This window comes from Cetorhinus maximus, chromosome 18 (genome assembly GCF_964194155.1).
Source record: "Cetorhinus maximus chromosome 18, sCetMax3.hap1.1, whole genome shotgun sequence".
Lineage (NCBI taxonomy): Eukaryota > Metazoa > Chordata > Chondrichthyes > Lamniformes > Cetorhinidae > Cetorhinus > Cetorhinus maximus.
Window position 1 is genome coordinate 14,861,059 of NC_135896.1, and position 15,958 is coordinate 14,877,016.

General features: G+C 37.0%; 1 protein-coding gene across 7 annotated transcripts in view; it reads left to right on the top strand.

Moving 5' to 3' along the window:
- LOC144692955 (uncharacterized) overlaps positions 1 to 15,958 on the top strand; it is a 158,234-nt gene that overhangs the window by 100,907 nt on the left and 41,369 nt on the right. For 5 of the 7 annotated variants that reach the window (XM_078562130.1, XM_078562132.1, XM_078562133.1 and 2 more), the window contains 3 exons: positions 5,888 to 6,021; positions 6,879 to 7,056; positions 9,328 to 9,698. The exons of the other annotated variants lie outside the window; for them this stretch is intronic. In XM_078562130.1, coding sequence (XP_078418256.1) covers positions 5,888 to 6,021; positions 6,879 to 7,025 — 281 coding nt within the window. In that variant the 3' untranslated portion in view covers positions 7,026 to 7,056; positions 9,328 to 9,698. Of the gene's footprint in view, positions 1 to 5,887; positions 6,022 to 6,878; positions 7,057 to 9,327; positions 9,699 to 15,958 lie in introns of those variants that run through there. 7 annotated transcript variants of the gene reach the window in all.

The window sequence follows — 15,958 nt, forward strand, 5'->3', positions numbered from 1 at the left end:
AACATGGCATGTGCAGCATCTTTTTCACCCTTGTATTTCCATCTGAATGTGTACATTCCCCGCTACAGGCTTCTGGCTTGGACCATTTTTAGTTCAGATGATGATTCTTAAGAAAATCAGATGTAACTGAAGACAATGGACAGATTGAAGATATTGTGGAAAACCGATGTCCAGGGTTCATCCTTTAGAATACTCAAGGTTCCCAATTAATGACATTGGGCATGTTCTAGTTTGCATCTTTATGAAATTCTTGGAAATCGTTCAAGTCCAATCCAGGCCCTGAGCACAAAAAAAGCAAGGCTGACACTCCAGTGTAGTATGGAGGGAGTGCTGTACTGTTGGAGGTGCCATCTTTCAGAAGAGATGTTAAACCAAAGCCCTAGCTGCCTGTTTGGGTGGATGTAAAAGATCTCGTAGCACTATTTTGAAGAAGGACAGGTGAGTTATCACAGTGTCCTGGCGAATGTTTATATCTCAAACAGATTATCTGGTCATTATTAGATTACTGTTTGTATAAATTTGCTGCATGCATATTAGCTGCCTCGTTTCCTGCATTACAACAGTGACTATACTTCAGAAGCATTCATTGGCCCTAAAGTGCTTTGACATCTGGTGATTATGAAAAGCGCTATATAAAAATACAAATCTTCCTTCTATGGTGACTGGAGTAATGGCAAGCAAAAATGTGACACCAAATATAAAAAGGGGCAAAGGAATGACCAAGAATAATACTATACAGCGAACCTGGCATCTATTTCAAGGAAAATATTGTGTGGTTTCCTGAAGGAACAAACAATGAACCAACTGGCAAAATACATAACCTTAAGAAGAAACGGGTTTTCCTTAATAGGTGGAAGATCATGCATGACTGGTCACGTTGAGTTCTTCCTAAAGATAGCACGCCTTGTGGATAAAGGAGTTGTGGATGTTTAGTTTATGAAAAATTGCTACATAGAAGATCTGTTCACCAGGTTGGAAGGCGTGGAATTGATAGGTGGGATTTGTCAGCAGGTTGCAGAGCTGAGAATGTTTACACTAGAGAAAAGAAGACACAGAGGTAACCAAGGAAGTATTCAAGATTCTAAAATGTACAGATGCGATAAACATCAATATGTTTAACATACACAGATTCTACGAATCAGGCTGAGCCTCAAACTTAGCTGAAGAATGATGAAAAGATGATTTAGAATTAAAAATGTAGAAGATGATGAATGCATGGAATGGCTGTGCCTGTGAGGAAATGAGGACTGATGATGAATTCAAGAGTTGGATAAATATGTCGTGAAGAGTATGATAGAGGTGTATGACAAGTATGGAATGTGACATTTTCTCGGCCTTAGGACCTTAAGACATGCGCTGTAATGATTCTTGCAGTTCTTGGACATTCCTATTTTCTTAAGTCTGATGTGTAACCAGTTACAAATATTCAGATATACAGATTGCATTCTTTCCACTGAGAGTGGTTTTCTTGCACAGAGCTACCTGTCCTTTCTATTCAACAATGAAATCTGGATGTCCCTGCCTGTGGCTTTCCAGAATTTTCAATTTTTATGGCTTCCCTGTGGAGGAACTGAAACTTCACAAAAGAATAACATCTCATTTTGGCATCCAATGCCAATCTGAATGATTTCAAATGGAAAATATATGTACACCACTTGGTCTAGAGTTTGACTTGTTATGTGGGTGGTGTTGGTTTAAAACTTAGATCAGACTGATGAACCTCTGGGGAATTCTTGCTGCCAATGCATTGTAAATCTTCAGCTAAAGGTGAGCATATTTTGTTAGCTTTTTTTCCCCTTTAGGAATTTTATTGACATTGTTAAAACAAATAGCAATTTCAACATTTTATGTGGTTTTATTGGAATTTGTTGATTTAAATCCAAAAATGGAAACCCTCATGTTGTAATTTCATCCTGATATCAAAATAACATTGGGAATATTATTCAATAAAGCAAAGTCATTGTATTACTGCATTTGATATAAATGTTCAAAGCATGATTATTTTGAATCCATATGTTTTGTTACTTAATTATCTTTAAAAGCAGGCAGGTTATTTAACTTGAACAAGAAATACTCAATATGCATTTGAACCCCTGGTAAAGAATTGAATTCAAAGTGAAGAGTATAGTTCAGATAGGGTCAGTGAATACTGTGTAATATGAAATATTAGGTCCATGAAAATATCAAATGTGGAATGAATAGAAAATGTTAGATATTCTGAAGGTTTAGGAGGCATGTATTTAGGAGGCATGGAGAAACAGTTTCAAAATTTTTCTCAAGATTCAGTGGGTTTAGTAAGATGTGTTTAGAAGGATTGGATTTGATGGACTAACTGTCTTTTTCTCATTGTTTTATTTAGATTTAAGATTTCTGACAGATGGCTTGGGGAATGAGAGTAGTTAGTGGGAGGACTGAAGTACCGCATGATTGTTCCTGTCTGGAAGGCATGAACATTTTTGCTAGTAATGCTTTGCCAAACACTATTGGATGTTTTGTGCAGTTAAGTAATGTGTAAATTTCACTGATTCTATCTTTTTGAGGAAGATGTGGAATCCTTCTGTTTTAGGCAGCTTATAACTCTCAGGAGTACAGCTCTCCCATTGAAACTAATAGAATGAGTGCCCTTGCATCCAGTTAAATGTCCTGTAAAATATATGTATGTGTGTGATGTATTAGAAATGTAATAGCTACCCATTTACTATTCTAGTATTTGTGAATTTTGTGCTACACTTAACTCCTAATGAAACCCAAGGGTTGGTTAAGGGGAATGTACATTTGAGCCATTATCATAATCTTTACTTTGGAAGTAGCAAATGCAAAAAAAAAGTGGAAGTTTTATTTCTCATCCATCCCCCCCCTCTCCCTTACCATTATCTTGCATCATAACTAGATTTGTATCAAATCAAACATAATTTCGAGCCATGTTTAGAGAAAATATACATGGGTGTACATAGAAAAAATTGTCTTTCGCGTATTTGTTCGGATAGACTAAGTAATTCTACATTGATTCAAAAATGTCCAGATTTTCTCTCCACTTGTTTTGCTACTTTGTTTTTTAAAAAGTGACTAAGTGCAATGAGCAGTATGTTTTGCCCCACATGTCACTTTGACTCTTTCCCTTCCTGGACACAGTGGATAGTCACTGAGGAGAGAAGGGGCAAAACAAGATTGATTCATAAACATTGAAATCTGCTGAAGCTGCAAGTGGACACTGGGTTAATCAGTAACAGTGAAACAAGGCAACAGTGTTGTATTGAGTTTCTTTATTCTTGTAAATGTTGGTGTTGAATTAATTTAATGGATGAAGTACGATTTTAAAAAGACATTGCATTCACTACAGTAAACTGAACAATTGCAGTTCAGCTAGCTGCAAATGTTTATTTTGTGCGAAATCATTCTTTTTAGAAGACTTATTTTGGCTACAAAACCTAATCTTTCTCTCAATGCTCACATTGGCAGTTTACAAAAAAATATTGTTTTTAAATCTTTCTCTGATAAGTTTTTTGTCAAAGAAACCTCAAAAGGATAGGGTTTCACTTTACATTCTCCATTTTTGAAAAAAAACATTTACTTCGGATGAAGTATGCTAAACAAAACCATGAGCCCTGGCCACTGAACCACACTGCTTTGCACAGAGGTCAAACACCTCTTAATTACAAACCTGAGCAGTCTGTGTATAAACAGAGGAGTGGAATACTTGGCTGACTTTAGCATGTGAGCAATTTGAAACTTAAAGGGGAAAAATAAAATACAAGAAGACGACAAACTAATTTGCTTATATCCGCTAAAACACTTTTACACTAACCTTATGGATTTACCACTTTTTTAGGACAGTCTATTGAGTTACACTAGAAATTAATAGAAAAAAGTAAAACTAATAGTTTGAAGATATAAGTGGTACTAATCAAGTTCATTTCTGAATCAAGGTTTGTATATAAAATAAATTAGTTGCAGGATAATAGCTCTAAAAAGGATTGTTCAGATAAAAATGGTTAACTTAGATGACAAAACTTGCTCCATTATTTATACTTCACACCTATGCCTAATTAAAATGGAATTGATTCAGTAAATCTTAAAATTGCAAAACTTACAGAACTATTGATTGAGTAAGCGATCAGTAAATTCTTGAATTCTGATGGAATCGAGAGATATGGGGATTGTTTGGGAAAGTGGAGTTGAGGTTGAAGATCAGCCATAATCTTATTGAATTGTGGAGCAGGCTCAAGAGGCCTGTTGGGCTGCTCCTATATCCTGTATTCTGATGCTCTAAGATTTATTAATTGTCTTGTAGTAACTTTGTAATTGAGAATTCTTATAAACACAGTCTTCATTTACATCTAATATACCCAGATTCAATAGGTCAAGCACATCAAACTCTACTGATAATGATTTCAGCAGTTTTAAGATTGTGTAAACTGAATATGATCCAAGCATAATCATTCATCTTTATTCTAATTTGCTTTTTAGGTTCAGTACATTTAATTTTTTAAAAAACAAAGTGACTACGATTAATATTGCATGTATGTAGGATGGCATTGGTAATTGCACTAAAAAGTAATGGCACCGCAAATTTTGAGATTAAAATTCGAGCAGTTCATACATTCATTAGCCTTTGCAGCCTTCGATCATAATTTCAGCCTATTCTTGTTTCTGGTATTCTACTATTTTATAAAGGGTTGTACCGAGTTTCCAAATGCATATACTTAAATTTGACACCTAATAATCCTTAGTAATGTAAAGGTAATTTGTTTTTACAATATTAGAAGTAATCAAGCTGAGCTGTACATATAAAAATATTCCTCCAGTGCAGCAATGTCATCGCATTTCAAAAAGCAGTCGCTTCTAATTTAATTGAGCCTGAGAAACTATACCATTGGAGTGCAAGTGTCCCTATGTGAAATAACATAGGAATGTCACATTATTTGGTGTTAATACAAATAACAGGATTAGATTTGGCGTTTGTAATGACTCTGGTACAGTTTTTCACAAGCTTGATTGTTATGTGGACTATAATTCATTATTTGCTCACTTAATGTTATTTAGTAAAGAACCTATAGCATTGCCTGTGCAGTCTTGATGATTGTCATGTGCTTAAAAACTACGTGCTAATGATTGTCACATTGAAGAAGGGCAGCATCTCAAAACAAACAGTTTTCCACAGAAACAGAACTGTGGCAGCATTTCAGATCACACTCTTTCCTGGCAATTTATCGTGCCATTGTATTTACTTATTTAAAAAGGCGCACTCTGAAACTCCAGTAACTTTTCTTGGTGTCCATCTGATTCCTGACAAATATGGCTTTAACAATTAGTAACATACACAAACCATATTTCATGTACATTTCTGAGATGCACATGACGTTGCTGTTTCACGTACCTGTCAGCTCAAAATAAGACTCATTCTTCTCACTTGAACCTTGGTGGAATAATAAAAGTTGAAGCACGGCGGACTAGTTTCCAGTCCTGTCAGTGCATCTTTTGTAAAATGGTGGGGAGGGGGCAGTTTTGAATCTGTTGCCATTTAGACCTTTTTAAATTATTCTTTCAGTACAAACTGTACTGTAAAAAGCTGTTTTAACTTGTTGAGAAAATTTTGTACGTAGAATTTGTAACCAGAGTTATGATGGTGCACAAAATAAAAACACTGAAAGGTTCAGGAAGAGTCTGCCTTATAAGTTAATGAACAACGTCAGTGACCTGTTCCTCACTACTTTCACGGTCAACCAGCCTGTGCTGTACATTAGATGCAGCAAGGATATTCACCTGTGAGCTCAACTATAACACCGTATACATGTATGTATATATGTATGCATATATATATATATATATTTCCCTCTCATGCATTCACTCTGAACCTGACTGCAGAGCCTATGTTTTTGTTGTTCAGACAAGCTGGACGGATTGAGAAGCAGCAACAAACGGAAGCGAGGCTGGCATGACAGCATTGCGCATCGGTTGGAGGATTACCTTCAGCTTCCTGATGACTATAATTCTCGTTCTTCGGAACCTGGAAAGAAACGGGTAAGAAAATAGTTTTCATTTTTTAATTGCTCATTTTGTGTCCATTTGCTGTGCTTGGTTGGTTTAACGTGAAATAATGTTTGCTTTGATCATTATGGTTTGGTAAAAGAGACAGATTGAGTGATTTATCATATGGAACAAATATTGCAAAACTTTGCAAATAATTTACCTTGAGCATAAAGCGTGCTTCAGTACAGACCATGTTTCAAAACAGATGAATATTCTCGAGGGTATGAAATACCTGTGGTTTTTCATTCCCCTTCCCTTTTACACTCTGTCCAGTTCTCACTTGATCACCCTGTCAAATTGTATACATTTTGCCTCTTGGCAGCAACCTGAAATGATGGAAGAAGAAGGCAGCAACAACCATCTCTTGCTCTTCCATTCCCTCCAACAGAGCAAGGTGCCTGGTCCTATTTGCAGCAAAGCTGAGATGGGAACTCAGCAGAGTGAAAGTTCAAATTAGTATTCTTTACTGATTGCATTATCATTGCATCAGTGTCCTAATGCATGGTGCTGCGCAATTGAGTACAAAAATGTATATTTGCACTGGTTAATATGTAGAACAATGAATGGAATCAAAACAAGGGTTCTTTACTGGCCTTTATAACAAAAACAGACTTTTTTGTGAACAGGAGAAATTTGCACCTTCTAAGAAGGAAGTGATTATTTGCTGTCAAATGGACATCCAAATCTACCAGTGAAAAGTACAATATACGAAAAATTAACTGGTAGAATAAAATTCTGATACATGAATGCTTCCGAACAGAACTTCCAACTGCTTTGAAAAACAGTATGCTTTAGGTGGGCAAGGAGGGAAAAGACATGTATCTGAACTTCCCCCCACTCTGCTTTAGGTGAGATGGGCAGACTTGGAAGAGGAGAAGGATGCCGAGCGCAAACGAGCCATAGGATTTGTGGTTGGACAAACAGACTGGGAGAAAATAACAGATGAAAAGGGCGAATTAGCCCAGAGAGCATTGAACCGCACTAAATATTTCTAAGGAAAATAATTGAACTGTTTTTTACAATGAGGTAAGCAATAAAACAAAGTTGCAGTTTTTAAAATTGTGCCTGAAGGTTTAGTGAAATGTATTTCTTTTCTCCATATGATTTCAGTTAGGTTGACTGTGTGCTTCATATGTACAGGAAAACAGTTGTAAGCTTCCAGGGCAAGTTTATAATTTTACTCCTAATTAGAATAGTTTTGAAATGACCAGCCACCTTTTTGTAAAAAAAGGATGCTTTTATCACTGCATAAGATTGTACTTGTTCTTGGAATAGGGAATAAAATATCAGGTTCAATAATCTGTATTGATGTGGAAGATGTGGAGGAGTCTCTTTAACAGATTTGACTATTGCCTACTTTTTCAAAAGGTCACGTTTTTTCAATGCTGCGCACCAATAGAATGTTGTGGAGTTTAGGTCATACAGCATTTTGGCAGGAAGTGTAGTCAGTGGACAGGAAAAAAAACATGCTTAAGTTATTGAATGAGTAAACCAGCCTGGATAGGAGAGGGATGAATATGGCAGAAAGGACTAGAATAGTTTACTGCTGAAGAAACAGAAACAAAAGCATCAGCAGTCAGGCTTAGGTATAGAAGTTTAGAAATTTTAGCACCACAGGATTTAACCATGATAGCGTTAGCTCCACAAAGAAGCTTTCTATTCGAGTCCTTATTTCCCTGTTCTTCCCCAGTAGCTCTTAATTTTTTTTCACAAGTGTTTAATTCTTTCTTTGATTACGTACTCAATGTCGATAGCTTTGGCAAGCATTGCTTTGTTTTAGGGGTAGGCTTTTACCTCTTTATGCTTCCAGTGCTAATTCTGAGGTTAACACCTCATTGTTACTTACCAATTCAACAACCACTGAAAATTTACTATTTAAAATTTCTTTGAGGTCCCTTGCAAAACCCTTATCCTGTGAATAGAACCCCATTTTTCATCAAAGCTGTATTGTCTCATTTTTGGTATTATTACTGAATCGATATCTCATTTTTCTCATGACTCAAATTCATTTTATAATGGGATGCCTGAACTGCATTAAATATTTCTCCAATAATGAGTTAACCAATATCACCCACAAAATCGTCATCACTCCCTTATGATATTCATAACCACCTTCATCCTTTGTATATTTTTTTCACTTGAAATCCTTCTTATAAATATGTGCATCTATACTCTGTTCCCCATCTCGATTGAGAATTTTACCATTTAGGGTACTTTTCCAATCCTGCTTGGCTCCATGGTGCAGTTTTTTTGCATTTAATGACATTGAACTGAACTTGGCACTCATCTCTAACCAGTGGCTGCATGCATTATTTCTGCTACTCCCTCTCTCTCTTCTACCACCACCCACCTCCCCGCAAGAAAAATTGGTAGCACCAGAAAGTTTTCATGTTCCTTTTATGCGTATATTCAACTTGTATATATTTACTCGCTTCCACGGGCACAAAAAATATCAAAGGCTCCGACTACCACAATTAAAACAGTTTCTTAAAATCAATTCTAAATATTAAAATCATTTTACAACCCAGTCCGGATCTGATGCTCATATTGTAAGGCAGTTCCTGGAAGGCAAACAATTTTCTAGTTACCTTGCACTTGTGCAAGTGAAAGCCAAAAATTATTCATCTGAAGTTGGCAAAGCATCTTGAAAATCATGTACTGTATAATAACCTTTACCTGCCAAGTAATTTTATGTACCTTTTGAAACTTAATTTACTCCCCTGAAGACTTTGCTTGGAGGCATTTGCAACTTAGAGCTCATGTTTTCAGTGGGTCAAGTGTGAATGGGGATTAAGGACATAAAGTATAAAATTTCTGATCTTGCTGATCTAAGCTGCTGGTATTGCTCGCTCAGTTTTCACAGCCAAGGCCAGGATCTCTCGAGCAGCCCACCATGCCCTAGCCTGTACACCCTATTTAAAGTAAGTGACATTTGGGAATACATTTGTATGACGTGATCCTGCTGTCCCACCACAATCCCAGAAATGTCATATTTGAGAAGTTTTGATTCATTTGTACAACTTTCTCAGTTAAATTCAATTGCAATTTATTGAAATAGGTGTATGATTTCTCTAATGATGTGTCCTAGATTTTCCAAAGTGCCAAGTCTTGTCACTTTCTGCATTGGGAAAGCAGACAAAAAACCTTCAGTTGCAAATGAGATGTTAATTATAGGAACTATGGCAGTGGTGAAGTTTAACATTTAATAATCTAACCATTAAAATGATTTTTTTCTTCAGCATGCTTAACAGTTTTAAGTGTTAATTGAAATAATTTTAATTTTTCCATTTCTTCTAGGCTCCACAATAGCGGTGGAGAAAGCTGGGAAAAGATCTTTCGTAGAGGTTGGGCAGACAAGGAATTTCACAAGTCGTTTTGAGTTTTTTGTTTTATTTTATTGTTACACTGTACGAGCACTAGACTATAGGTGGTTGACTTCTCTTATTAGCAGCCTGTGAGAATATTTTTTAAAAAGTTAATCGATAGTGTTATCAGAAGCTAAGTTGAAACCACATTAATTGTAATCCAGTGTGTCCTGAGCCTGCTGTCATGGCTTTGCTTCATCAGCTCGTTTTTTTTTATTATATACTGTATTGATGTATTGTTCCTTTTTCTGTCATGCCAGCTGTAATTTTAAGGAGCAATAAAGTTAACTTGAAACCATGGAACAGTTCATGTGTCTGCACGCAATGGGCGTTCCAACAAATGTGTGTTTATTAAGTGGTCAGTATTTCTGTTTTTTCTTTGAAATGTCATGTCCGCCTTTTGATTTTGGCCATTGAATTCTTCTCTCACCAATGGACCATCCCAATTTATTTTTAAACACAGTCGCAGTTGATACACTATCATTTCTGTGGGGGAATGGGAAAGTATACTTCACATTCTGCTAAATGTGCCAAAAGAGGAATGTACTGTTCCATATGACATTTCTGGAGTGTGTACGCTTCCAACAACTACTGTTTCGTAATTTTCACGATTGCACCATTTAAATGAACTGCTTTCTTAATGCAAAATCATTTGAGACAAATGTAGCTTCAGTAATTGACAAGATTGTCTCATAAGAAATGTTACTGCTCCTGTTTTTTTTTGGGTTTTTTTTTTTTGCCATTTGTAACTATTGTAGATATTCCTTATTTACTGCCTGAATGAAGCTGTGAAATGGGCAGGAGTGAAAATGAAATGTTGCAATTCAAATACTTATTAGGAAATTTGCAATATTTTTATTCAAAGTTAAATCATGAAGTTCCCTGAATTGAAGTGGGTAAATGTTTCTAAACAAAATTGGTTTTGATATCTTGTGGGAGTGTATATGGCAAGATTGCACTTTTTAGGGGGATTGGGGGTAAAGTGTAATCCTCTAAATTATCACATTCTGTGTGCCTGGTAACTTTTTATGTTCTTTAGTTTTTCTCTTGCTGATGAAGTCTTTGTGAGATTTCAAAATTACAAAAGCACATTCCTTAATGCTAATTGGACATGACGCTAATTGGACGCAAAGCACATGAAAGTGACCAATTAATAATTTAAATTTCATTGCAAAAAGATTTAAAATTGGAAATCTGTTGTAGTGAATAATATAGTTGTCCTTAATTTCATACGATACAAATTAAACTCTGCATACCAGTGAGAAGTCAAAGTAACTGTTTACGTTTTTAAAATCCTCTTGCACTGTTGGAAAAGGGGCAAGCATGTATGTTAGGCTGTTGTCCCACAATATTTGGAAAATACTTCAGCTTTTGATTCAACTTAATTAGTGACCTTAAACAAACGAGTTTCTTTTGAAATGAGTATATGTGAAATTTTGTCACAGTCACATATTGGTAAGAAGCAACAAAAAATAAGAACTTTTACAATGTAATTTTCATTGTTCTCATTTGGAGTGCTGAAAGGTTTCTTTTGAAAATTAACACACTTTGTGTGTCTCATTTGTACCACTTTATTGAATGATTCATTGCCTCAGTGGTTTTTTTTAATCTTTATTTTCAATGTTTTCTTTTACCCCTCACCATACCTGACTGAGAGGGAGGGCAGATCTGTGCCAATTCTTCTGTTAATGTATTAACAGAATTAACAGAATAGTACGTTAAAATGCATCCAAATTCCCTAAAACAACCCTCCTTCTACTTAGTTACTTTGCTGCTGTGAAATAGAATACATTCATTGTTCAGTAATTGATTCTCATATATCCTCTGAGCTCTCTTCGTAAATAAGCGTCTGAGAAACCATCTGTGCATCGGACCACACATTGGTAAGCATACTGCACTGGCAACTTAGTTTTGTTACACATAGCCAATGTCTGCATGCTCTGTACACCAGCCAGTTGGATTTCAGTAGCTTCTTCCTGTTCTGTGATTTCTGAGGTACACAGATCGAGAATATTGAAAATCGAAAGAGGATCGTTATAAGTTAGTGATGCTTCTGATACCTTTTTTGGTATTTTATCAATAAGGCTTAGAGCTCCAGGAAGACTATTTGGATTGCACAGAACCTGGCTTCTAGGAAGGTGAAATGAAGTAGAATTTGCTGATGGCCCAGCTTGTTTCATTACTACATGTAGAGACATCAGTATCCAGTCTTTATTAATCAGCTATAACAGCACTTTCTCATGAGTTGCAATTCATTGATATCTTTAATCTCTAAACTAAATTGCACAATGTTATTCTGTATTTCATGGCATTACCCTGCCTTCATGGGAAGTCATGTCAACCTCCTGTATGTAAAAACAAAAAGTACGGAATCTATTGTCACAATTAATTTTTGTAAGGCACAACTCGAAAACAGTAGCAAAAGAGCTATAATTGGAGCCATGTTAAATAAATTGCAAACCAGAACAATTGTTTTCGACTGAAAATAAAAGTAAAATGCAAAAGATTGGTGCAGCACATTATCTCAGTATTTTAAATGGGTTCTACTTTGTAATATGTTATAAACTTTTTTAAAAAGTGTTTTGTAAGGAAAGGTAAAGCATGAATTGTTTTTGATGAAACAGCCAAAGTAATAACTAACTGACCCTCCTGTCTAAAGAACAAAACAGTGTTATGCTGGTTTCTCTGTGGTGATCACAGCTTGTCACAACAGAATTGGCATTGTAAACTATTTTTACTTCTACGCAAGCTGTCTTTGGACTTGCATTAAGTAGCTTGCAAGCTTCTCGTTTGTTTTGTGGATTGCATTTAAATTTATACCACAGCTAAACAATTAGAGGCTAGGAAGATTTCAAAAACTATTAAAAAAAATTTTTTTTAAATGCCAAATTTTCATCATTTCACGAAGAGAAAGGGACAGATTAGAGGTCATGAGTTTATCAGAGGTAAAGAACTGGATGAAAGTGGCAAATCTGCAGCCATCCTGGTTTTTCCTAACTTCTGTCTTATCCTTTCCATTTTCACTTTAACTCTTATGAAGTTTGCTCAATGCAGTTTAGAGTATTTACTTGACAAGGGTATGAAAGTTTGATTTAAAAGAAACCCTAGCCGCCATAATTATTGGTCTTTATTAAATACTAATATAAGATTTGCACCCAGTCGATTAGAATTTGAATGCAAGCAATTCCACTTTAATAAATAACCAGGTAAACTGTACAAAGTTCAGTTGATTTGAGTCAACATCTTTGCAACAAATGTGCTCCGTACAAGGTAAAAATAGTAAAATGTGTATTCAGGAGAAGGCAGCCACTTTGTGTTGTATTAGTTCCTTAAAAACAAATTGATGTAAACAAACAGATGGGCTATTTTTGGTGCTGACATCTTCAAAGCATGCCCAATTCTAAATGTGTGTCGCAATGTTTAATGATTTTAGGATTGTGTTTCTCAATGATGTAAAAGTATATTATTGTATTCTCTTGGTATTCCACCACTTAACAATTGTGTGTGCGACTGCTGCTTGCAACCTGATGACTTTGTAGTTAATTGTATTTCCTTCTGTGATACTGATCCATAAGGACCAGAAAGGTCTTATATCTAGTTTGTGGTGTGAGATCTTACAGGATAGCCAGTGGGGTTACCACAATATCTCTGAGATTGGAGGTTAATATTCTGCCACTCCTTTTCATTGCCCCTGCAGGGAGGCATGTATGTGAACTTTGAGTGAGGGCAGAAGAGAGCTCTGATGTGATGCCCTTTACAATTAAATACCTGCCAAATCTCTGTCAGGATGAACACCTGAAGAATGGTTAAATGATATCTAAGGGATGCTTACATTTGTGGAGCTCTTGGGATTCCTTCAAGACATGAGAGAAGAAATGCACATATGGCTCATTAAATTTGAGAAAAATACCTCCGTACTGCTTTTTAATCAGCTGAGAACTCTAACATTGCCCGATGGTACTACTGTTGATATTATATAACTAATCTCCAAGCTATACTCACCAGCCGTACTTCTCTGTTGTAAGTGTGTAAAAAAAAAGCAGTGGTGAAGGCTCTAGTTGCATTTGTTCATGTTGCTGCTGTGCACTGTTTTCTAGCTCAGTGCCACTGCACAACTGTCAGTTTTTGAGCATTTAATTTTTCAAGTTATATTCAGTAAAGGAGATTGATTTGAAAAAGTACTAGACTTTCTCCCACTTAAACACACAGCTCAAGGAAAAACTTTGTAGAAATAGTAAAAATGAAAATTGGAGAATATATAAAGAGAAAACTTTGCCTTGATACTTTAAGGGAGCTGAATCTGTAATAACAATATCATTTTAGCTTTTGGGAGAGGAGCAGGGGGAGCAAAACATGAATCTAGTTTATACTTTTGGGTGAAGATTCCTCCTGTTTTTGTAGAATGCCATATTAAAATAAATTTCAAACATTTTCCACAATTTTGTAATAGGCATGGGTCTAAAGAAGGAATCAGAAGCTATCTGATTTGGACACAACAGCACACCCAGCCCAGTTGACCTTACAAATTCCTTCTCGCTAACATTTGGGGACCTGTGCCAAAATTGGCAGAGCTGTCTCATAGACTAGTTAGGAATCATCCTGACATAGTCGTGCTCACAGAATCATGTCTTTCAGCCAATCTCCCAGACTCCACCACCATCCCTGGGAGTGCCCTGTACCATGGGCAGGATAGATCCACCACAGGTGGTGGCACAGTGATATACAGGCAGGAGGAAGTGATCCTGGGAGTTCTCAACATTGACTTTCAGACCTTATAACCTCTAACATGTTTTCAGGTCAAGCATGCACTAGCATACCTCCTGCTGATTATCACCTACTGTCCTCCCTCAGGTGATGAATCAGTACTCCTCAATGTTGAACACTGCTTGGAAGAAGCACTGAAGGTAACAAGGGCACAGAATGTACTCTGAATGGAGAACTTCAATGTCCATCACCAAGTGTGCATCAAACACAATTACTCACCCAGCTTTCCAAGTCCTGAAGGACATAGGTGCCAGACTGGGCTTGCAACAGGTGGTGAGAGAACCACCATGAGGAAAATAATGCTTGACCATTTCTTCATCAATCTGCCAATTGCTTTGCATCTATCCATGAACTTATTGGCTAGTGACCACCACACGGCCCTTGTGGAGACAAAGCTCCAATTTCATACTGAGGACAGCCCTCATTGTGTTGTGTGGCACTACCGCCATGCTAAATAGGATAGTTTCAAGTTAGATCTAACAGTCCAAGCTGGGCATCCATGAGGTGATTTGGGCACCAGGCACACCGGGTGGCAATGCTGAAGACTTGTGCTGCAGCAGTAGCTATGCTAGCTAGCCTAACTATTCTAGTACATCTAAAACACAACCATCCACCTGACGAAGTGGAAATTACCCAGGTATGTCCTATCCACTAAAAGCAGGACAAATCCAATCAATCGAATTACTGCCAATTGGCCTAATCTGTATTAGTAAAGTGTTGAAAGGCCTCATTGACAGCCTTGTCAAGCAGTACCTTGCTCTCCAATGCTCAGTTTGGATCCTACCAGGGCAATCAGCCACAGATCTCATTTCAGCCTTGGCCCAAACATGAATAGAAGAACTGAATTCCAGAGGTGAGGATAGGAGTGATTGACCCTGACGTCAAGACAGAATTTGATTGTGACTTCAAGGAGCCCTCGTAAAATTGAAGTCAATTAAATTAAAGGTGAAAGCTCTCCACTGTTTGAATCATGCTTAGCACAAAAGAAGATGGTTGAGGTTGTTGGAAGCCAAATATCCCAAACCCAGGACATCACTGCAGGAGTTCCTCAGAATACTGCCCAAGCTTAACTATCTTCAGGTGCTTCATCAATTACCTTTATTCCATCATGAGGTTAGAAGTGAGGATGCTTATAGATGATTGCACAGTGTTCAGTTCCATTCACAATTCCTCAGCTGGCAAAAAGGTCTTGATCTGCTCACAGCAAGGTCTGAGCAATATTCAGGCTTGAGCTGTTAGGTAGTAAGTAACAAAAGTGCCAGGTGATGACCATCTCCACAGAGAGAATCTAAGCACCTCTCTTCACCTTCAATGGCATTACCATCGTTGAAACTCCCATATCAACATCAATTGGGCAGAAACATAACTGGACCAGCAGCATACAATGGTTCCAAAAGCAGGTCAGAAGTTGGGTTTTCTGCAGCAGTGATTCACCACCTCTTTCTCCAAAGCCTGTCCACATCCACAAAGCACAAGTCAAGACTGTGATTGAATACTCTCCACTTGCGAACACCCAAGAAGCTTGAGACCATCCAGAATAAAGCAGCCCAATTGATTGGCACCCCATCAACCACCTTAATCACTCCTTCCACTGTCGGCTCACTATGTCTACAAGATGCACTACAGGAACTCAACAAGTCATCTTCAACAGCACCCTGCAAAGACCCAAACTCTACCACCTAAAAGGACAAGGGAAGCAGGGACATGGAAACACCACCACCTCCAGGTTTTCCTCTAAGCCACACACCATTGTAACTTGGAAATATATTGCTGTTCCTTCATTGTTGCTGCATCAAAAT